At 45.2% G+C, this 25041-nt stretch overlaps 1 protein-coding gene across 1 annotated transcript in view; it reads left to right on the top strand.

Moving 5' to 3' along the window:
* LOC139048456 (sodium-coupled monocarboxylate transporter 2-like) overlaps positions 1-25041 on the top strand; it is a 50254-nt gene that overhangs the window by 2842 nt on the left and 22371 nt on the right. Inside the window, exons 2-7 of the mRNA XM_070522841.1 lie at positions 5227-5356; positions 10841-10929; positions 13942-14051; positions 15052-15119; positions 16120-16206; positions 17274-17455. Of these exons, the coding sequence (XP_070378942.1) occupies positions 5282-5356; positions 10841-10929; positions 13942-14051; positions 15052-15119; positions 16120-16206; positions 17274-17455 (611 nt within the window). The 5' untranslated portion in view covers positions 5227-5281. The remainder of the gene's footprint in view (positions 1-5226; positions 5357-10840; positions 10930-13941; positions 14052-15051; positions 15120-16119; positions 16207-17273; positions 17456-25041) is intronic.

Raw genomic sequence — 25041 nt, 5'->3', positions numbered from 1 at the left:
CGATCACCAAGGGACAAAGAGGAGGAGGGTGGGGTTTTAGAATTCTACTGGCCTGGTGTTCAAGCCGAAGTCAAGCGGTTTGTGAAGTCTTGCGACATTTGTCAGAGGACCGTCCCAAAACACCTTGTAGGACGTGTACCTCTTAGAAATACGCCCATCATAAATAGGCATTTCCAGCGTGTCGCTGTCCATATCATTGGACCCCTGTCACCCACATCGGCCAGTGCTAACCGATAAGTCCTAAGTATGGTGCACTTTGCAACCCGGTAGCCAGACGTGGTTGCGTTGCCAAGCATCGCCACTGAATGAATTGCCGAGGCATTGCTTGAGACGTTTTCCTGGGCCGGAATTCCACGAGAAATAGCAACCGACCGAGGCACACAATTTACATTACAACTAATGATACAGTTAAGGCGTCTGCTCTCTTTTAAACAGCTACCGACCATGCCTTACCATCCAATGGAGAATGGTCTAGTGGAACCCTTCAACGGAACATTGATGCAAATGATGCGGAGAATGTGTCAGGAAAGCCTGAAAAACTGGGACCGATATTTAGCCCCACAGTTATTTCTATACAGGGAAGGCCCACAGACAAGCTTGTGTTTCTCGCCCTTTGATCCGCTATATGGTCGCTACGTACGTGGACTAAACCTCAAGGAGCTATGGTCGTTGAAGTCAACTACTTGACGAGACAAAAAGAACGTACAGCTACGTTGTGGAGCTGCAAGAACGGTTACACCGAACATGCGAACTTGCCCATGAGGTGCTTCGAAGTTTGAAGGCTACCCACAAAGAATATTATCACCGAAAGGTGAAGGTTCGACACCTTGCCATGAGAGACAAAGTGTTACTTCTGCTTCCATCCGACAACAACAAATTAATACTGACCTGGAAGGGGCCTTTTACTATTACTGACAAGAGAAGTGACATCGACTTCGTCGTAGATTTAGGGAGACGAGCAGGTACCTTCCGGATCAATTTCCTTCAAAACATGAAAAGTGGGATTTATTAGCACCGGCAGAACACCAAGCGGCTGCCGCGGTCAACACCCACGAAGGTGTTGAATATAGCGACCCTCCATTTATTGTATTCAAGCAGAAAGAAACGTACGAGAAGGTAAAGATTGCCACGGACTTGTCCGTAGAGCAAGGCGATCAAGCAAAAAATACGATGTGTGCATTTGAAGGCATTCTCCGACGTCTCTGGAAGATGCATCTCGTTGAATGCCAAATACGACTGACCACAGATGCGCCAGTGCACGTGCGCCAATATCCGGTAGCTTTTGCAGTGGAACGCCAATGAAGACGAAATACAGGAAATGCTGAAACAAGGCATCACCGAACCTTCGCACTCACCGTATCAGTCAGCGGTGGTAGTAAAGAAGAAGGACGGCAGCATGCGTCTGTGCATTGATTTCAGGCAACCAAATCGAGTGCTCATTCCGGAGCATGAACCCATTCCACAGGTTGACATGATGTTCTTCAAGCTAGGAAAAAGTCACTACTTGTCAAAGTTTAATTTCGCAAAAGGACATTGGCAGGTACCAATGCAACCAGAGAGAAAGCAGACGACCGCCTTCCAGTCAGCATCGGGCCTGTGCCTGTTCCGATTCATGCCATTCGGCATCAAGACCACGCCAGCTGTCGTCACACAGCTGATGAGGAAGGTAGTGCATGACATCCCAAGTATTTACCGCTATCTAGACAACATGCTAATTGCTACAGAAACACGGGAGCAACATGTTCACATTCTCGGAAGTTTTTTTCCATCAAGTGAAGAACGCTGGCCTGATCATCAAACCCTCCAAAAGTGAAGCTGGTTTCACTTCTGTCGAGTTTACAGGACATGTTGTAGGCCATGGTGCCTAACGTCCACAGACGGAGACACTTGAAAAAATAGAAGCCGCCACGAGGCCGACCATTAAAAAGGAGGTCCTCTCAATTCTTGGCAATACCGGTTATGAACGAGACTTTGTGCCAAATTATGCCCAAGTGTCAGTAACCTTCACAGAACTGACTCGCAAACTGGCACCCTACAAGCTCAAATGAGAGACGCGATTCAGGAAGCCTTTGATAAACATCGGCACTTGCTTTCTGCGCAGCCAATTCTCCGGTCCCGAGATTTAGAGCAGCCGTTTGTACTACGTACAGACGCCTCATAAAACAAGCCTCAGCGCTGTCCTACTGCAACGTAACGACGGGGTCTTACACCCGGTTACATATGCAATCCTGAAGCTACTACCCAGAGGGACCTGCTACTCCTCCATAGAACGGGAAGTCCTCGGCCTTGTATGGGCCGTTCGAAAGTTCCACGTGTTCCTCTACGGGAAGCGTTTCGTTTTGCAAACTGATCACGCGCCACTTTCATACATTGATTCCGCAAAGCATGTCAACAACAGAGTGCTCCGCTGGAGTTTGTACGTAATGGAGTATGACTTCACTGTAGAGTATATAAAAGGCAGTGATAACATTGGCGCCGACTACCTCGGTCGAGTCTCGTGGATCTCAAATACGCTACCGACTACTATTTCTTTATATGCTCGTGCTAACGCTTCTGTGTATTGCGTGAGGGTGCTTCCGAAATGCGTGCACAGTGCGAAGGACTGTGATCTTTCAGATGTGTGCGACAAGTGCCAGTGAAACCATTGCTCTTTCTGCAAGCCCTCTCCTCAGAGGACAGTTGTCTAAAGAGAAGCAACTTTCTTGGGTGAGGGGTAGTGTGGTTAAACACAACGACGACGACGACGGCGACAATGACGACCTGTGCGTGGCGGTGCGGACAAAAGAGAGCACGGGGCGGCCGCGGCAGAGAAAGAAAAGAAAGAAAGAGGAGGTGGCAGGCTCGAGTGCAGCGGAGGCAGCGAAAAGAAGACTGGTTCGACACGTCGTTCGAGCAGCCGGGTTTCCAGAGGGCTACCCGGGTGAACCGCTGGGCAACCTCCCGACCGTTCACATTACTGCGGATGTCGGTGTGCAATGAGGCTACCACCTGCCCGTGACTGTTCCCGGCCAGTAGCGTTCCTGTTCGACTTGATCTATTGCCATTCCGGAACGTTCGCGCCACCACCACCGCTCACCCAGCCCTTTCGCAAGTCGACGCGCTACGTCCTGCTCAGCGACCAAATCGTACCACCATGGGCGCGACCAGCTGAAGACGACGAGGACTTGAGCGCGAGCAAGGACTTGTAGCGTAGGGACAACCAGAATGTGTAACATGTATTTTAGTAAATTTGTGACGTGGACATCGTTCCGTTTGTACAGTGTATGATATAGTACTTAGTAATAGTATATATTATTTACTAACCTAAACGTCCACGGCTCCATCCTTCCCTGCACCATACGTCAACAAATGTGACAGTCCGCTATCTCTTCCCTGCAGTAACACTCCACCATTTTTTGTCAGTGGTATTAGGTTTTCAATTGCTTTTGCTTTTCTGGCTGTCTTTTAGCTACAGAGATTTTGCAAAGTTATATGCGATGGCAGCAATTATGAATGCAGACGATTTTTTTTATTTGCGTAGCCTCTTACATGAAAACGAGGCAGGGACGTTTGTGTTTTTGGCTGCTTGGTAACATGACATGTAAATCGTTCTAGCGTTCGTGCTACTCCTCAAATAATCCAATTCGGCTGACCTTTCTGGCATTTTTTATGCGTTGATACGTTTTTATGCGTTTTTATCCGTAAGTGTTCCTCGCATGCCGTTTTTATCCTGTGTAGCTTCAACCCTTGCCTACGCGTCTGACTTTCCTTGACCCCGTCATTCTGTAGCACCCCTCCCATACAAAAGTGTGTCAGAGGGGTGGCTACTGCAAATCTTTTAAATGCGTCTTGGTCAACTCGCACACGCTAATAGCTTCTTCATTGAGTTGCTTTGGAATTTCCAGCCAATTGTCGGGATTCAGACCACCAGGAATGCTTATGTAACAAATTTTACCGTCTATAGATTATTTTTCAATCTTTTCTTTACTCTTTGTACTAGAATTCTGTTCCTTGCAGGTGTGTCACTACATTAAATACTTAATCATCCTTCCCGATTGCCTTGGGCCCACCTAAAAGGCAACTGCCCGTGTCGCGAATTGACGTCCAACCGGTGTTGCTACACTATTGCTAAAATGCATACCGACACGCTGAAGCGTGTACCGCCTTCGCGGCCTACTCGCTGCACTTCACGGTTAATGTCAGTGACCTTAAGGTTCATCTCCTTAGCTAGCGTTCAGATTTCTCCGTTTACTGCAAGCACCACCCTTTCAGTTGCATACTTCTGCCTTTCAACCTCTGGCACCGTGCACACTGGAATTTCAAACTTGGAACAAGAGAAAGCTGCACTAGATGGTCAGGATTCATAATGCGAATAAGGGACAAGGCGTGCAGACATGGACACAAGAGAAGTGGAAAACATCGCGTTCGTGTGGTCCACTTCTCCTGGGTCCGTGTCTGCACGCCTTACCTTTTGTTTGCATTCTGGAATTTGAACTTCCTTTGAAACATCTCGAACGTCGGTAACCCCTTTGGCTATCTGCTTCGTGATTCCTCAGTGCATTCTGGAATGAGGACGCATTTACAAGGCTTCGCTTATATGACAAGCATGTTTACTCTCCCTTTCTCTCTCTCTCTCTCTCTGTCACCGTCTTTGCAGCAAGTCTATCACTCCGCCCTTCATCACCACTAGGCGTCTCTCCTCCTCTTTCGATGTGGCTTTACTATTCGGTTTCCCCGAAAGCGTGATAATCTGCACTAGTACGCCTGCACCTACCATTTATGTAATCACCGGTTCTAGCTGATGCATGTTTGAATCACAAACAAAGACAACTCGACGCTCTCCTTCCTCCTCGCTGGCTGCAGAAACTAGCACCTGCACCTAATTTCTCGTTTATTTCTCGAATAAATAAAGTCGTTCTTGCACAATGATGTAAAAGTGCTTTAGTAGGCGCAGTGAGCAGTCGACTTTTTAAAAAGTTATTTTCTCAGTATGTGACCCTGAGGGTTAAAAATACACTAGGCGTAAAGAAATGAGTATGAAAAATTTTACCTTCAGATTTTACAAGGAAGGAGCGATGTGCTCATTTGTCAATTACTGTAATGATACAAGTACAGGAATAAATTGATTTTGTTAAGCATGAGCCTTTTGGCACGTATTGGTGAAGAATAAAAGTTTACGCATGCCATCTTCAAAGCAAGCCTCATAGAAGCTAAAACTCTGAAGCACTTCCTATGCGTGTTTTACAGGAATGCGATTACCAGTTCAGCACTTTTATTTTTGGTTTATGTAACACTCTTTTCGATGGGCGTGGCACTGACGATATGGTTTCGAGGTTGCGATCCAGTTTTACTGGGCGCGGTTGATCGCATTGACCAAGTGAGTATTTTACGCATTTTCTTCAAAAATATTTGTCAGCCTAATACGCGATACGGTGCTGGGCCAGTTCGTCAACTGCACAAGCGTCCATACTAACCGTTTGTCAATGAATAATTATCCTTGCGTTGAGGCGGCAAGGCGCCTCTAGGTGTGGCAACATATAAACACAAGACACTCACACCAGCATGCATTCACGTAAATGAAAATTTGGCTTATATTCGATAAATATCAAACAACAGTGTTTTAAACATTTCCATTTGGTGCGCGCGAACAAAAATTCCATGGCCGCCACGCGTACTTGGCTTGCCTCACGTCTTGGAGCCAGCATACTTTCGTGATCTGCACCACGTTTCTCTGCGTAGCAGAGACGCTGCTGTTGCGCGCGAAGCTTATCTCGGGCCAGGGTATCTTCGACGCTAAGTGCACGCTTTGGAGCCATTTCGGTGGCGCGTGTATGCGCGCTCATTATGCATACGTGGCCAGCATGCTGTTGAGAAGCCAGCTCCAAGCGCTGTCTTCAGTATATGACGATTGTAACGCTTACATATCACAGCCCAGCACGCGACCTCCACAGCCCAGCGCGAGCATTTATGTCGTGTAGCAAAGCATGAACAGCACGTGCGGTAGGCATAAACTGTGAACGCTGCCGCAGCGGCGCCGGCCAGCATGCACGGAGGCTAGCGCCATCTCGGGGTCTTGCAAGAAACCCAGCGGCGCTTGCGACCAGCACCATAACAGCAGCAGCAGTGCTCCGAAACTTGGGAGAAGAAGCACAAAATGCTTCGCTTTAAGAAATGATAGCTTTTCAAGTGTCCGCGGAAATCCAAATGAACAGCATTTACACTTAGCACTTCTCTCTGTACTGAACTCGTGATTTTTGGCACTTGTTTAGCAGTCGACAAGCGAGGGCATTGAAGCGCGAAGATAATTTTTGTTTTTGACTGGAGGGCTCGTCCGTAAGTTCGCATTCGCGGATTGACACACGAAGTATGCCTAGGCTTGAATTAGTGGTTTGAAATAGGTGTGACTGAAGAATGTTAGCCTTTGGCCTTTTCCTGTTTTGTCAATAAATAAAAAAACATGCGCAGCATCGTGGGCGTACATTTTCGTCGACTGTGAGCGATGGCACGGTAGCTGCTTTGGCTATGGAAAGCTGTTTTTCCCTTTCGTGATTGACTTTGGGCTCACAACCTCCAAAGATGGGTCGCAAGAAATAAATAAATGAATAAAAGCACACGAGGAGCTTACATATGTAGTTCGTACCTATTATTTCAACGCCGGCAGCGCTTGGTGGACGGAAGACATTGCCCTTGCACAAATTAATCAAAGCCAGAGGTCACACCAGCTCCAGAAAGCCATCCCTCTCATATTGGGAACTCCAATAGTGCTACAAAGAAAGCGACAGACATGAAAATGACAGCATGCGGCGCTAATTTGTAACAGGTGGAAGTTAGTGCCATGTGTTGTCATTTCTGTGCCTGCCCCTTTCTTTTTTAGCGCGATTGAGGTTCCTAGTATGGAGTGGCGTAGCAACAGGGGGGGCCGGGGGGCCGTGGGCCCCGGGTGCAAGGGGCCAGTGCGGGGGGGGGGGGTGGGAGAGGTGCCATTTACGCCTGAAAGCACCCCTCTTTCCGCTGGCTTGACTGGGCGCAAATTGCAAAGAATGCTCCGGTATGCAGTAGCCCGAGCTCAGGCACCCGATGCGTTGCGCCGCAGAATTGTCGACTGCAGCTCTATCAACACACCACGAAATAATTGCACGAATGTGCGGGCTAACAAACTTAATTCGCGAACTACTCGCCTTAGCGGAATGTTTCATGTGGGGTGCGCTCGTGCTGTGCGTTCATGCTGGGAGCAGGAGTCGCGAAACATACAGTGAGGCGTTGTAAGGCGTTGGGGCTCTTGGGTCCCTCTTCCCCTCAGAACGCGCAGCGAAGACGAACACAGCAGCAAGAGGGCGTTCAAGCAGCGCGTCCGGCGCTCGCGTTTACGGCGAAGCGTTCGTTGAGAGCGACGTTGCATAAGTGGGGCCGTCAAAAGTCGCGAATGGGGATTCTTTGGATCGTTTTCAGACTCGGTTCGGCCGAAGAGTTTGGCGGTGTATGACTCGACAGGCTGTAGTCGCGGGCCCGCCGCGATGTCCGGCTCGCTTTTACTTCCCCTCTCCCGCTCGCTCCGAGAAGCCGCTGCGAAACCTGCCGTTATGTTTCACGCTTTCCTTCTTACCCTCGAAAGTTTCAGAAAACTGTTGTTATTGTGTGACTTCATGTCACAAGTACAGTGTCTGTATCAGCTGCACAGAATTTTATAAAAAAAAGAGAGGTGAATTTTGTAAGGATATTTCCCGATCGAGATTCTATGAAGTTATGTCTTTTTGTGATTACTAGGAACTCGGTAGCGCGAAAAATATGGCAGACAAGTAATAACCATATCCATAATAATCCCGTAATTAGTACTTATAGAGGAAGCACTTCAATTCGAGAATTGAGGACTCAAAGTCATATTATAAACTCAACAAAAGCTTCTTAATATCGTTTTGGGTGCTACAACCTACAGTACTTTAGCATTGCGGGCGGCGCCCAGTATGAAACCCGGAAATTGTCGATATCCTCGCCTTCCTCGACTACATAAGGGGGGGGGGAGGGGTGACAGAAGACCTATGGGCCCCAGGTGCCAGACGACCTAGCTACGCCACTGCTAGTATGACAAACCCAGTAGTACAAATAAATGCCTGCCTCCAATAACAGCTCGCGAAACGGGGGACGAACATACAAGAGCGATGCGCAGCTCCTTTGCCTATGCTAGTCACTCGTTTTACATGCTGATATTGTTTGAATTTCACAACAATCCTTATTTAAAACAGCCGCTGTCCAGGAGCCTGGGACTAAACACATCATATCTGCCTGACGTAATCCCTGGCCCCTATCGACAATCTCGCGATACAAATCGAGAAACTCTCAAGGTGACATACCACAGCAGCGGTAATAGCGTAGCTATATGTCAGAAATCAACACGTCCTTACTAAGAGTACGCTGATACACAGGAAGAGACTGTGGTAACAAGTGTTAAAGCAATAAATAATAAACAAGTAAATATGCAAAATAAATAAACAGATAACTATGAATAACCCACTATCACGAATGTCTTTTCTATTGGGGGCGAGGAGTTACGGAGTCGCCATCTGTCGGAAGCGCCTCCCTTCCGTAGTATGAGGGATCACGCGGCGTGCTCCTCATAGATTTTGCTTACGGCGCTCAATAAGAACACCACGCGTCAGCCATCCTGGACATTTATGTAGGTATTCTCAAAACGAGGGAAGTTTTTGACTGTCGATCAAATAATCTTGGGCTAACTGAAAGCACAAAATCGTTTACCGACGCTATCTCTTTACCGAATACGTACAGTGAGCGCCACTGCGCGCGGCCGCCGCGATGGAGTCTCCCAAAATGGCGTCTTGCGTGAAAGGTAGCCAAACGCTGAGAGCAAACTATGTGATATGTGTTCCTATGGTGAGCTGTCTGTATAACCGAATGGGGCATAACAGAATGAAGCCTCAATCTAGCGATCGCACGGCTCGCAGCGACCGACTGCGCGTCTGCATGCATGTCCGCGCACAATGTTTTGGTTTCGCTGTGAGCGCGATTTTGCACCGTGCCGTGAACTTTAGGCCATAGCATTTGACATTACACTCGAGCAACCATTGTTGCATGGACACTATCAGAACTGTTCAAAAATAATTCTGTTATATAGGCTTCGACGCCTACGGTGACTGTGATGTGCCGTCGCGACGATTCAATCTTTTTTGTCTTCTAAATTCTTTGATACTTCAATACTATTTCTCAAGTTTCGTCGCACTGTATGTTTATCGGTCTTCTCAGCGTGCGATTTCCCTCGGCTTCTTTTTCGCAGTGCAGTGCATTAATTCGGAACGCAAATATGACCATATGCGGTGCCTTTTTTAATGTGCGTCTTACCGCTTCCTTTCCTTTCCAGTGACCTTGCCAATATCTAGCATCAACATGTTCATAGACCAAACCGCCATGGAATTAGCCGGGCAGTGGGCACGGGCGAGTGTCTCAGTGCGCGTTTTCTGCTACTCACCGTACATCGTGCAGTGCCGGCGCCGTAGCAGAAATGTTCCTCGCGTCTGTGCTGGCTGCATACCCAAGTTGTAGCCGATGGCTGTCTGCCAGTTCTAAGTTTCGCCAGCCAAGCTTCACGCAGTTCCTTGCCCTGCGGCTACGTGTGAATAAGCCTGACACCGGGCTCCGTTGCGAACGCCCGGCACTGCGGCACCGAGCAGTAGCCTACCATGCTGCACGCTCTCCAAAGGCAGCCACTACCTATTACACCAGTTTCATATGTTGTCAAGCAGACACCCAAGGCGGTAAAGCCTCACCACTTAATCAGAACCGCGGCGCAGGTGGGACTTTAAAGTTTCGTGTTTAGCTCGGTTCGGTGCTTCCGAAGCAGCCGACACGGCCGCTGTGTCCACGTGATCCCTCATGCCACGTCACGCCGACGGTGGCGCTAGCTTTTCCACTGGTAGAGCTCGCCCCCATTACTGAAGTCCTCACACGATGTCCCGTCCTTGGGCAGTTTTTTCACAATAATACATATGCTAACCAGCCCAGGTGAACACAATCTTGAACCCAATATTGGGTTACCGCAGTACAAAGGCCTTGATCTCTCAGAAATCTCCAGTTATCTCTGTCTGACGCTATTGATTAATTAGGTTTACCGCCTCAAAGCAGCGCATAGCTAGAGAGAGAGAGAGAGGGAGAGAGAGGCGCAGTGGTGAATGCTGGATAAAATTTGAGCACCTGGGGTTTTTCGTCGTGCATCAACATCTGGTTGTGCAAGCTTCCTTTCAGCAGCCTCCATCGGAATGCGTTCTATTTCTAGAAATTTTATCTGTGATGGTTGACTGTAGTTCATACAGAAAAGAAAGTAAAAAATAGTGAACTTTTTTTCATGCTTATTGGAAACGTTCGCCGTAGTGTTCACACGTATAGCGTAATAAACAAATACAGTGAACCATTCAAAGCAGAGCTGTTGCTGCGTGTATTCATCAAAGTAATGCCAATGATGACAGAAAATGAAAGTAACCTTGCGGAAGCACGCATCTGCGGGCACCATGTTGACGTTACTTCAAGTAATCAATAATAGACAAAAAATATTGTTTTCTAATTTCCGTGCCTGCCTTCGAGTTCTGCCATACTGTGTTTAATAATTGACTACTATTTACCACGATACATTTAGTGGTGTTAAACAATATCCATTAGCCAAGTTTAGAACGTTTAAAGAAAAGCTATTGACATTTTTTTTAATATTCAAAGCAACTATCTTCATACTCGCCGTGACGACCAAAAATGAAGCTGAGCTTGTTAAAACACATCGCTGCACTCTGTTCAAGTGAATTCAAGAAATAATTTTTGACGACGAAAAACGCTTCATTCTTTCATTTCTCGAGCCTGTTTTCAGATTTTGCCTTACTACATTACCACTCATCTCGTGCAAGTTCCTGGACTTGTTGGTATTTTTCTCGCGGGTGTCGTCTGTGCTGCAACCAGGTAATACTGAAAATTGTTCATGTGCTGATATTGAGTTCGTACTAAGGCCCCAGTTAAAAAGGAGACAAAGATATGCATCGCTGCCGATAGAAATACTGGCGTAGAGAAACAGCTGTGCATTGGACAATATGATTGCTAACATTTTTCTTAGATAGTCAGCAATATCACCTTCCTCACCACGATACACAGTGTGCTGCTTAGAAAGCTAATTTGTCTGGAAAATCCCAACCCACATGAGCTTCTGAAGCTTCACTCAGAGAGCTTTTCTGGGGCATGAATTTCAATGATGCCAAAATTGACAGCACCACAAATGTCATAAGGCTTGTTTGAAAAGTTCTGTGAAGTCTAAGTCACAGCGAATGACTCACATCATTGCCCGTAATGGTTGAAACTTGCTCACTCACTGACGGTACATGAGGTTTATACACTTACAAAAAAGAAGAGAAATTAAATATCCATATCGTTGACACTACAGAAACAAGAATTAGACGCTGAAGTTTAACGCTTATTGTAACACTCGACAGATGATGCTGCAACTTCCAAACGGAATGTAACTTAATCTTAGGGACATCAAACAGAAAAATATAGTGAGTATTATTAGTAATCAAAGCTTCTACAATACCAAAACTGCCATTCTTATTGTGGAAGGAGTCTTCATAAGCCAGAAATGACGTAAAAGACGAATGGCAAGTAGCCCCGCCACTTTAAACTTCCCGCACCAGCTTGGGCCCAGTGAATATTGTATGAATAAGGATGCACGACTTTGTACTTTAAAGGAGACAAATACTGAGCTTAGCAAGTTTAGAGTATTTATATAGAATGACAACGGCCTCAATACGCGAAGATACTTTGCATTCTGTGACCTGACACTGACGTAACGGGGCTAGAGTTCTGGAGTGAGAGAGGGAAATAAACGTTATTTAAAGAGCAGTCAACGATGGTCGTTCCCAGGTGGACGAAAGTTCTGCTTCCATTTTTTTAATTGTTAATTTAGATTTTCGAGCAAACTTTATAAATAATAGAGTTACGGTAGAGTGCTTTATTAGCCTCAAATGTTCTAGTACTTCTATTTATTGTCAGTTTAAAAAACGTCTTAACAGGAAGCTTTAGCTAGGGCTGTTACATGTATTGGAATAGGCCGAACTCCGACGCGGCCTATTCCAATACATGTAAAACGAAAAAAAAACGTTTTTCTGAGAACACCTGGATCGATTTTAATGAAATTTGTTGCATTTGAGAGAAAACGTGAAGTTCTAGTCACTGTGGCAAGCGGATTTCCAATTTAGGGATGAATTGTGTTAGGAGAATTTTCAAAATACTCGACAGTTTGAAAGAATAGAAGCACGAAGTTCAAAAATAACAGCTTTGCATCAAGAACAGATGTCGTGGTTCTGTAAACGGCATCCTTTAGATAATTAGAAGCGGACAAATTCGATATCTGATATTATGTCTTACGCGAATTTGTTACTTCGTGTAGGAGGGTTCTGAAAAGTCTCTATTTCCATGTAGCTAATTTTTTTTTAGATTCATCTGTAACATATAAATGTTGTCTGCTTTACATGTGCTATTATACGCAATTCACAAAATTGTGATATCATTTTGAATTGCTGAGTTACAGAGTTGTAAACTTGACAGTTCCGTTTTCTGAAACTTTTTCAAATTTTTACTAAAGCAAATTTGACCTAGTCACGATATTTTCAGTTTTTGTTTTAAATGCAACAAACTTCGCCAAATTTGGTGCTGTGGTTGCCGAGAAAAACGAATTCTCCTTAACATGTGTTTAAATGGGAGCACACGAGCTAAAGCGTCCTCTTAAAATGCATGCGATGTGCCGTCGCATGCGGCCAAATATTTTTTTAAAAATCGACTGTTCAATGATTTAGCCTTGCCCCTTCTTGCTACCACGATTGTTATAAACAGTGCAGTTTTTTAACCGCAACAATCAACCCACATATTGTTACGATTTCTTCTAATCATAGCTTGGCTAGTTCTTTCTGGCTGTCAAGCGGCAGCAGGCGCTAGAGCCCGGAACTGTGGCAAAACTGCAATGCGATTTAGAAGTAATAACATAGTATCTTTATTCCCCCTAACTTTGTGCAGGTACTATATGTCATATTTTGATCGAACTTCGCATAGTAAAGGGGATTCTTGGGTTACATTTGAGTGCTTATGATTGTGGACAAGTTAGCTCGATGCATTGGTCTCTGACGTTGAAGCAGCTATGTTCGAGATTCGAGCATTTGCGGCCATTAATCGAACATTCCTTGCCTGAAATCAAACCACTAACGAGGCGAAAGTCCTGCAGTGTTTTTGTAAGCTAGGAGATAATCTATGTCATGGCATAAACCACTGACATTTCAGCATTCACATCTAATATGTAAAGTTGTAACGCAAATTAGAGCAATAAAACACAATCACAAAGGAGAGTGACTATATCGAAATATTTATGAAAAAAGTGTTTGCAATAACTGCTATTTCTTTGTAATGCCTTTGCGCCTTGACAGTACTAGCCAAACAACTCAATGAATCTTGACAGTCATTCCAATTATTCACTCACGAGTGTACTTGGAGGTAAAGAACTAAGCAAACCAATGAACTTTACGCGAGACTTGGACCACATTAAGTGGCCAGGAGGTGGAATGGAGCCCCTGGCATTATATATGCAACGGTATGGAATCACATGCTTGTAAGTGCTGTGCGTTCCGATTTTCAAAGACACAAGAGAGCATGCCTGCGTCTCTAGCCTCTCGACATTCCGGCTAGAAAAGCTCTAGCCATTCCTGCTACAATGCAAAACACGCGTACAAATAAAAAAAGATAATTATGAAAGTGTCTCACTTTTTGCTACTTCTTTCTGTTCGGCTTTGTGTACGACACATCCGCAGTAGAACATCTGCAATTCTGTGCCCCTGAGTGTATTAGCGACTGACCAAACGTTCACTAATGAACATAATGAGCACGTTAGTTACCTAAGACAGATACCAATGTTTTTTTTTCTTTCTTGTTTTTCAGTACGACATCATCCACGATTAATTCGCAGGCAGCTATTCTCTACGTGGATGTGATTGCGCCTCGGTGGAAGGATTCCACACGTCACGTACTCTTGATTACACGCTGCGCGGGTAACAGTGCTTTTCACGCGGCCGACTAAACCTTTTGTCATGCTAACACGCTTCTGTATAAAGGAGCGTTTAGAAAAAATATCCACGCGGGAAATCACTGCGACAACATTCTTTTATGTTTTTTTAATGTGAAGCCAGTAGCTAAGTCTGAAGCTGCGCGTCATTTTTGACCAGTGAGTGTATTGCGCTGATTGGTATTTTTATGTAGAAATTTGTTTAGACCACACTTCAGCCTATATTTGGCGTAGAAATCGAAAATGCCGAAACACTACCGTAGCTTATTGTGCTACAAAATGTATGGCGCTGCTTTCCCACATTTTGAACCTTTTAGCGGCACTGGCACTTCTTTAATAGACAGTTTTAGTATAGCGTACGATATTCCATTGCGTACGCTAAACAATAGCGGGTCGTCACTGCGCATGCGCTGAACGCTAAACGAAATAGCGGGTATAGCGGGCGTACGCAACGCAAACGAGTTAGCGTTGGCGTTTTTGCGTGGTTTGCGGAGTTTGCGGGAAACATGGCGGTGGTGCCGGCTGCCCGCTTCGAATTCAGTTTGGCGTTGCTTTTGTAAAATGCACTTCATTCGTAGCAAATGATTGTGTAAACGGCTTTCGCTTAGTCTTAGGCCGCTTCTACGACAGAGTATTATGGATAACTTCGTGGTGTTTGCGAGATCGCTTCTCGTTTCGAGCGAGTTGAAGCCTAACAAAAGAAACGTTCGAGATGTCAGCGCCACCTATCGCTACAGGCGCGAAATAGCCACAACGAAGGCATTTGGCCTCAGAGATCCGTAGATATCGTCGGCCAACTAAAATTGTAGAAAACGTGCGCTGCTTAGCGTACGCTATATTATAGCGTATAGCGTACGCTAAAATAAACTGTCTAATGTCAATGAGTTGGTACACTTCTTGCACCGTATATAATATGAGAAGCTTAAATATGTTATTTACAAAAATATTGGTGTAAGCATATTAAATATTTATTTTTATTTTTTCAGCACTGGGTTTAGGCATAATCATGACAGTGTACAGTATGCTGTGCGCATATATGGGATCATTGAGTAGGGTGAGTATGTCTCGTGAGAATATACGTTGTCTATGATAATTATGCACTGAGTGCCTTGCTCAGATCAGCTTAAATTTATTCTTGGAATCAAAGTGGCGTAGTAAGTTCCCGAAAAACATGTACTGCTAGGAGCCATTACAGACGTCCATTATCGTGCGGGATAATCATTAACAAGTGAATCGTATTAGATTGAGAATAGTGGTCGACAAAATTTTAAAAATTTCGACGCTTCGTTAGCCGAAACCGCGACGTGATATCTTGTCACACACCGTAATTTTGATCACCTGGGGTACTTGAACGTGCACGGAATGCACGGCATGAATGCTTTTGTCATGAGTGCTGCAATTTGTCAGCAAGGTGTTTGCGTCAGCGCTGACTGCTTTTGCGTTTGGAGCTTAGAAATTGAGGTTTAACGCCATTGGTAGATGTGAATACTCGAACCAGGGCAAAAGTTCAGTTTTCTCTGGATAGACAGATGAGTGCCAAACGAGAATCTATGTTTAATTCTGATGTAGAATTTCATTTTACGAACGACGGCGCAGCAAAAAAAACTGATGACAAATGTATGAGAAAATGATTATATTGAATGAAAAAATACGTAAACGCTCTTTAATCCTGGAGCACACTTTCTTCAGAACAAGCGAAAATCTTATACCGCTGCCGAAGGAAAAACAAGTGACTATAGTTCAAGACCTTATTTCGAATAGATTGCGTTTGAGTAGCACTGCACCAACGTTAATGTCACAGTTAGCTAGCAGATTGAGCCGAAGGTAATAAAAACTCGAGAAGAAACACAGGACCAACTGAAAAACAAAGGTATCACTGTATTAGAAGCCCACAGGCTTGTAGAATCATTATTACCTGTCGCGAACTTTACGATTGCTTCAAAACAGTGTTTTATATAAAAAGCTTTCTCAGAAAAAATGATGCCTGACAAGCGCAATTATGATTTTGACTGCCTTGCGAGGACGATATATATGTGCTTGTTTCTTCTTAATAGGTATTCCTGATGATGTACACATGCCTAACTTCACCTTATGTAGGATTATGTCTACTGGCCATGCTATTTCCTTTTGTCCACTCCAAAGTAAGTAGCTGTTATAGGGACCTCACAAGTTGAGACCCTTATCTGCATCTAGAATTAATTACGTTATTTGCGACACTGGAATTTTATACAAGGCGCTGCAAATGGAAGTCATTAAATGTTTTTGGGTAACATCTGCTACACGTAGTGGAATTTAGGCGCCTCAATGAAAGATAAAAGAAAGCGTGACATAATATTGGAGACGTACAGGGTGTCCTAGCTACGACGCGTCGCGTTCTACATAAAAATGAAGCGGGCAATCTTACGTAATGATGACGAAGATGAAATTGTTTACAGTCGAGTAGAGCAGTGGCCACTAAGCTTTTGTCGATTCCATTTGATTTATTAAATTATGTCAATTAGCTAATTTTTCAATTACTACTATTACTTTTATTAATCTTTGAAGAATATGTGACAATGTTAAATAACTGTCGGAAAAATATAGCAGTCAGTAAAATTGCGGTGTTGGAGTGATGCTCATCGGAATATTGTATTTTTATATTAATTACTGGTACTATACACCATTACCTTGAGACTAAAAGGTGAATTTCTGACGTCATTGCTATTCAACGCAACCTAGATACATAGTCCAGTTGAGAAAATACATGGGCTATATAATGCTGTTGCTATAATATTGTTATCGACAACAGAGTTGGCTAATGCATTGCACATTTTTATTAGATTTAGAAAATTCAGTAAGGAAAGCGACCCTTATGTGCGAAATAAGATTCAGGGGTTCTACCTAACTTTTTCGCACATTCGTTCTTGCTGCATCTAGAATATACTCGTTTTTATTTTTACACCTGATCGTTTAATTTGTTCGCTTCCGTTTGTATGAGCTGATTTATTGTGTGGTGGAATAAACTATTGTTTTTCATTTCGATGTTATGTTTACCAAGATGACCTTGTCGCATTTCATCCGGCGCATTCGCCCTGACAGGTTTCGTTCGGCTTCATTTAGCGAAGTGGGGGGGGGGGGGGGGGGGCGGCATGAAATTCTCACACACCAAAGTACTTAGAGGTCCATCAATATATTTGACTCACCAATTATGCTGCCTCTTTATTTTCAGGGTGCAGGCGTAGCCACAATTGTCACGGTTATCTTCCAGTTATGGCACATCACAAACTCGATACAGAAAGGCAGAACAGCACCCAAGATGCCGGTTTCCTTGGATTACCGCCCTTCAAATGTTACATTCCATACTGCAACGTCGAAGGCACTCAACATAAGCAGGTCCTTCGAGGCTCCAAGGTAATGGCTTAATTATTTGATTTTGCTTCCCTGCTTCCAAGGCAAAATTTTGGGTGTAGGATTTTCGTCATTTAAGAGTGAGTGCTGACATGGAAAATTATACATCTTATTCTTCTAAGGCAATGTATCACCGTACACGCTCATTGATTAGTGGGAACGTTTGGAAACAACTGAAAGTTCATGAAAGCGTTCGTTTAGAAAAAGCCAAATTTTCAGCAAATTGCAATGCACACGAGCAAAAAAAAATGATGCTTATCCCTGCACTTCCAGATGACAGGAAACGTGTATGGCGTACTGCATGCTTTCGAGAACTACTATTTCTTTTACCTACCTTTCCGCGCATAGCTACGCAGGCTGTTCCTTTCATTTTGTGTTTTTGTAATCAGAGCGCACACATTATGCCACCGCAAATGGTCTGGAGAAACTTGAGCAATATATTTCTACCGATGAATGAATGAATGAAGCCAGCAACAAATAATCAAGCAATGAGTATTTAATACTAATATAACAGTAGTGATACGTAGGAAAACATTCAGAAGGACATCTAAAGTGACGAACACTAGGTCGGACCTTCTATATCATTACAACAATATTATTAAACCAAACAAATATTACAGTCTAAAGGCCATATTTCAGTAGTTACAATTACAGCATGAGAAACTGTAGTGGCTACCTCGAAAATAACCATCAAACGCAATGAGGTAAAGAAGAATATGTGCGTGGCGGAATTTAAGGAATAGCTAGACTGTTTTGCATTTCCTCGAATTAGCATTAGTCAAACGCATGACAAAAGACTGTTTTAGCTCTTTCTGTGTAATTAGCGTGAAGCTATTTAGAAAAGGCTTTCGAAAACAAAAATCAGCTCTGCAAAGGCAACGCGTCTACAAGAAGATCAGGGACGCGGAGTTCACAAAGGGAACTTATGAAGAAATCTTTGCGTAAGAAAGACCTTACGAGAAAGCGCAACCACTAGGCTAAAAGTGTTCGTAACATCAGCAAGCTTGCTCTGTCCGCCACTGCAGAAACGAGCGCTGTAGTCGAAAAAAATACATATTTAAGGGTAGCACAGAGGTGAAGTTTAGCACTTTCGCCAATAGCAAGCGTAAGTCGATTCACAAAACCTAAATGGCCGTCCAGATGACGATTTCAGAAGAAATTTCAACAATAGGGGTGTAGCGGTCGTACGAACATAATCATGTCTATCTGCGCCATTCGAGCTGACGCGGGTAACCGTTGTAACGCGCCGTTGCGGATGATTGGCCAGGGGCCAGAACTGATAGCCGAGGATGGCGCGTGCTTATATCTTTCTCACATGCTGTGATTTGTCATCTCAAAGCTAACTGAGCTGTTTCAAAAACAAGAAAGGGGCTGACAGATGGAATAGCACACTGTGGTATAAAGTTTGTAAACAGGGATAAAGTGCCTCAGGCAGGCTGGCCAACGTTTCGACAGGAGGACCTATCTTCGTCAAAGGCGGCCTCGTCATCCTCGGCGTGTTAGTTTTAAAGGGTTAGTGCAGTGACGTCACGTGCGGGTGTTGTCGCTGGCGGCTCGTTTTAAAGAGAGAAATTACAAGAGGAAACAAGCGCTGTCGTCCGATGTCTGTGAGCTTCATTCTCAAGACGAGGGGACAAGAGCGTGAGAGTGGGCACGCGGGGAGAAAAGAAAAGAAATAGAAGCAGAAAAAAGGGAAAAAAAGGAAAAAAAGGGGGGGGGAAGCCAGGGTGGCACCAAGACAGACAAAAAAATGGGGGAGTGAAAGAAAAAGAAAGAGAAAAATGAAATCTTTAAGAAATACGGGTGCTTGGGAGCGTGCTGGGGATGCGAAAGGTTAGGAGGTATTCAGGGGGAGTCGTTGGCGGCATGTATTTGAGGCATTAGAACGGCCGGTCAAGCGGTCAGTGCGCGAGTAACACAAAAGACAAAAAAAAGAGAAAACCCAGACACACACACAAAAAAACATGAGTTGAAAGTGACTTGAGTAGCAAAGTAGTAATACGTCGAGTAATTTTGAAATAGTTAAGGTGGCGACGAGGAGTCTGCGTTGCAATGTACGGGGTGACTGAAAGGCAGCGGGATGGTCTTTCAAGGGGCACTGCCCCACGCGCTTAACGTAGGTGTCGTTACGGCGGCATCCAGAAATGGCGATACTCTGGGTTGAGGCGCAGAAACAGGCATATTGACTCCGGAATGTGTTGTCGAGGGGGTTTCAAGAAAAAAAAAGATTAAAAAAAGGGGGGGGAGGGAAGGGAGAGGGGGCCAAACAAATTCGTCATGTATATTCTTCAAGCAACAAGCACCAGTAAATTTCTCAAGTGAGTTGAACGTGTAGCACAGAAAAAGGAATATATATTGGTACATTCCATTTTGTATTCTGTAAATATACGTAAGCCTTCATCAGCTTTACTTCAAATTACCGCCGCTTAAAATAAACACGTGAAGAACCCCCTAATTTTAAGAAGCAGTCAAAGAAGCAAGTTGTGCTTGTAGAACCTAACTGCAGTATTAGTTAAGTCCTCGTGTTACTGCCGAGCGTTTCTGTGAAGAAAGGCAAAAATTCTATATTACACCATGAACTACTCGTCGTGAGCAAACCAGTTTTAGCGGATTGTAACTGTTGTAGAAGTCATATATAGCCAGCGTCTGTGACATATTTGTTGCGCCGCGGCAGGTATGGTATCATAAATGGATTCTTATTTTCTATGTTTTAGCGGTTGTCGATTGAAAAACCCGCAATGGGCTGGTCTGCGATCCTTCGGCTGGCACTGCAGCATTGCATTCGAGAGCTGCATTGCCATCTAAGAAATAAGCTCTTTGAATAAATTTGCGCAAATGAAGACGCCGCAAAAATATGTTTGAGACGACCGCCATATGTATACAAGCAAAGAGAACTAGGGCGCGCATACGAAAACACCGCAGAAAGCGCCCGGACACCGCCCGAACTGTAGCAGACGACAGGCGCGAGTCCTTGCCCTGACGTCACGCGAGTGGCCCTCGCAGCGCCCCTGTAGTTCGTTCTCGGGGCTAATAGAGTGTTACAGAATAGAAGTGTAGTGTCTGTCCCTTGCAACTATAAAGTCTGTTATTGATGTGTTTTGGACACTTCTATCGTGTTTTTTGTCTTGTTTGAGGTTTCTATTGCTCATAGGGCTGCGGATCATTATTTTTTTCCAACGCTTTGGGGGCTATAACTGTCCATGCGATAGGAAAAAATCAAAAATCGTTCTAATTATCATAATTTGTTGCACAATTCGCTGTAATCTGTACGTACGTCACGGTGGCGGGCGTTGTACTGACGCTGCTGAGTGGTTTGCGAGGCCGTCAGTCGAGCACGGGCAAGCTGGCGTGCATGGTCGGCGAGGGCGATGGCGTCGTGCGCATACTCGCTTGTTGAGATCGCAGCAGAAGGAAGTGCCGTGTCAAGGGGCAAGGTCGGTACGCGACCATACAGTAGGTAACATGGCGAAAATCCGGTGGTGTCGTGCCGGGAAGAATTGTACGCAAATGTGACGTAAGGAAGCGCAATGTCCCAGTCGTGGTGGAACTTGGAAACGTACTTGGAGAGCATATCTGTAAGAGTACGGTTTAACCGCTCTGTCAGGCCATTGGTTTGAGGATGGTATGAGGTAAGTCAGCTTGTGTTGAGTGGAGCAGGAACGCACAATGTCCCGAAAGTTACGCCCACGGTCAGTAAGCAGCTGTGGGGGGGCGCCATGAAGTAAGATAATGTCACGCAAGAGAAAGTCCGCGACGTCAGTGGCGCAACTGGTAGGGAGAGCCCGCGTGATAGCATATCGGTTGGCGTAATCAGTTGCGACGGCTAACCATTTGGCCCGGAGGATGACGTGGGAAAGGAACCGAGGAGGTCTAATCCAACACGAAAGAACGGTTCCACATGTACGGTGATCGGCTGGAGATGACCAGCAGGTAGCACCTGACATATCGGCGAACAGAACAGATCGTCGGTAGGTGTAGAGCACAAATACTCGATGAGTGCTCGCAGCGATACGTCTCGGTACTACTCATCGGCGGTGTTAGCGAAGGCAGACACAGAGAAAATGTCGCTGGCGGTACTACTGTCGGCGTCGTCAGGCTCGTCTACAGGGTAGCGAGACAGGCAGTCAGCCTCCTTGTGTAGTCGGCCAGATTTGTGGGTAACAGTATACGAATATTCTTGGAGGTGTAAGGCCCAGCGACCATATCTTCCTGCAGGATCTTTCAGTGAGCATAACCAGCAAAGTGCGTGATGATTTGTGACAAAGGAAAAGGGTCGGCCATATAAGTATGGGTGGAACTACGCAACCGCCCAAACTAGGGCCAGACACTCACGCTCAGTGATGGAATAGTTGCGCTCCGAGGGTGAGAGGAGCTTGCTGTTGTGAGCGATAACACGGTCGTTGCCACGCTGGCGTTGGGCCAATGCTGCGCCAATTACGTGACCGCTGGAATCAGTACGGGCTTCGGTAGGTGCAGAAGGATAGAAATGGGCGAGAACGGGAGGCGTTGTGAGAAGTTCGATTAAATGCGAGAATGCCGCGGCCTCGTTATCACCCCACTGGAAAGGGGCGTCTTTTTTCAAAAGCGCGGTTAGTGGTCGTGCTATGGCCGCAAAATTTTTCACGAAAGGGCGGAAGTACGAACAAAGGCTGATGAAGCTGCGCACCTCCTTTACACACTTCGGTAGAGGGAAGTGCGTAACAGCATGGATCTTGCTTGGGTCCGGTGTCACTCCGTTGGCGTCAACGAGATGCCCAAGGACGGTAATCCGGCGACGGCCGAATTAGCACTTCGATGCGTTCAGTTGGAGACCGACTCGACGATAAACGTCCAGGATTGCTGAGAGGCGCCCGAGGTGCGTAGCGAACGTTGGGGAGAATACTATAACATTGTCCAAATAGCACAGGCACGTCGACCATTTGAAACCGTGACGAAGGGAGTCCATCATGCTTTCAACAGTGGCAGGAGAGTTACCGAACGGCATCACTTTGAATTGATAAACACCGTCTGGTGTTACAAAAGCAGTCTTCTCGCGCTCGAGATCGTTCACGGCAATCTGCCAGTAGCCGGAGCGAAGGTCAATAGAGAAGAAGTAGCAAGCACCATGGAGGCAGCCAAGAGCGTCATCAACCCGAGGTAGGCGATACATGTCCTTTTTGGTATCCCTTCTAAGGTGCCGATAATCCACGCAAAAGCGCCATCAGCCATCCTTCTTTTTTACCAGTACAACAGGTGACGCCCATGTACTACATGACGGTTCAGTAATGTTCTTGGCAAGGATTTTGCGAATTTCTGCGTGAATGACTTGACGCTCAGCTGGTGACACCCGATACGGGGGGCGATGAATAGGAGGGGCATCGCCGGTATTAATGCGATGTTTAACAACTGTATTTTGTGCCAAAGGACGATCGTTAAAGTAAAAAAGATGGTAGGAAAACAGAACGCGGTAGAGCTCACGAGCGTGCTCGGAGGGCATGTCGGGCGCAATCATTTTCTGTAAGATACGTCCGCGATGGTACAAGTCGCCGACTACGATGGTAGAGGAGGATCAGCTGAATTATCATCTACTGCAATAGATGCTACTGAGTGATCCTCCAATGAGCAAAACTGGGCCAGAGACATCCGGCGTGGCAGCACTCGTGTCGTATAGCCAAAATTGACCAGTGGCAGGCAGACGCAATTCACCGTGACAGATAAAACTATCATCATCATCATCATCATCATCATCATCAGCCTGGTTATGCCCACTGCAGGGCAAAGGCCTCTCCCATATTTCTCCAACAACCCCGGTCATGTACTAATTGTGGCCATGCCGTCCCTGTAAACTTCTTAATCTCATCCGCCCACCTAACTTTCTGCCGTCCCCTGCTACGCTTCCCTTCCCTTGGAATCCAGTCAGTAACCCTTAATGACCATCGGTTGTCTTCCCTCCTCATTACATGTCTTGCCCATGCCCTATTATTTTTCTTGATTTCAACTAAGATGTCATTAACTCGCGCTTGTTCCCTCACCCAATCTGCTCTTTTCTTATCCGTTAACGTTACACCTATCATTCTTCTTTCCATAGCTCGTTGCGTCGTCCTCAATTTAAGTAGAACCCTCTTCGTAAGCCTCCAGGTTTCTGCCCCGTACGTGAGTGCTGGTAAGACACAGCTGTTGTAAACTTTTCTCTTGAGGAATAATGGCAATCTGCTGTTCATGATCTCAGAATGCCTGCCAAACGCACCCCAGCCCATTCTTATTCTTCTGATTATTTCCGTCTCATGATCCGGATCCGCAGTCACTACCTGCCATGAGTAGATGTATTCCCTTACGACTTCCAGTGCCTCGCTGCATTGTAAATTGCTGTTCTCTTCCGAGACTGTTAAACATTACTTTAGTTTTCTGCAGATTAATTTTTAGACCCACTCTTCTGCTTTGCCTCTCCAGGTCAGTGAGCATGCATTGCAGTTGGTCACCTGAGTTACTAAGCAAGGCAATATCATCAGCGAATCGCAAGTTACTAAGGTATTCTCCATTAACATTTATCCCCATTTCTTCCCAATCCAGGTCTCTGAATACCTCCTGTAAACACGCTGTGAATAGCAATGGAGAGATCGTATCCCCCTGCCTGACGCCTTTCTTTATTGGGATTTTGTTACTTTCTTTATGGAGGACTACGGTGGCTGTGGAGCTGCTATAGATATCTTTCAGTATTTTTACATACGGCTCGTCTACACCCTGATTCCGTAATGCCTCCATGACTGCTGAGGTTTCGACAGAATCAAATGCTTTCTCGTAATCAATGAAAGCTATATATAAGGGTTGGTTATATTCTGCACATTTCTCTGTCACCTGATTGATAGTGTGAATATGATCTATTGTTGAGTAGCGTTTACGGAATCCTGCCTGGTCCTTTGCTTGACAGAAGTCTAAGGTGTTCCTGATTCTATTTGCGATTACCTTAGTAAATAGTTTGTAGGCAACGGACAGTAAGCTGATCGGTCTATAATTTTTCAAGTCTTTGGCGTCCCCTTTCTTATGGATTAGGATTATGTTAGCGTTTTTCCAAGATTCCGGTACGCTCGACGTTATGAGGCATTGCGTATACAGGGTCGCCAGTTTCTCTAGAACAATCTGCCCACCATCCTTCAACAGATCTGCTGTTACCTGATCCTCCCCAGCTGCCTTCCCTCTTTGCATATCTCCCAAGGCTTTCTTTACTTCTTCCGGCGTTACCTGTGGGATTTCGAATTCCTCTAGACTATTTTCTATTAGATTATCGTCGTGGGTGCCACTGGTACTGTATAGATCTCTATAGAAGTCCTCAGCCACTTGAACTATGTCATCCATATTAGTAATGATATTGCCGGCTTTGTCTCTTAACGCATACATCTGATTCTTGCCAATTCCTAGTTTCTTCTTCACTGTTTTTAGGCTTCTTCCGTTCCTGACAGCATGTTAAATTCTATCCATATTATACTTCCTTATGTCAGCTGTCTTACGCTTGTTGATTAACTTCTAAAGTTCTGCCAGTTCTATTCTAGCTGTAGGGTTAGAGGCTTTCATACATTGGCGTTTCTTGATCAGATCTTTCGTCTGCTGCGATA

The sequence above is a fragment of the Dermacentor albipictus genome, chromosome 8, assembly GCF_038994185.2.
Source record: "Dermacentor albipictus isolate Rhodes 1998 colony chromosome 8, USDA_Dalb.pri_finalv2, whole genome shotgun sequence".
Lineage (NCBI taxonomy): Eukaryota > Metazoa > Arthropoda > Arachnida > Ixodida > Ixodidae > Dermacentor > Dermacentor albipictus.
This window is presented reverse-complemented; position numbering and strand designations above follow the sequence as displayed.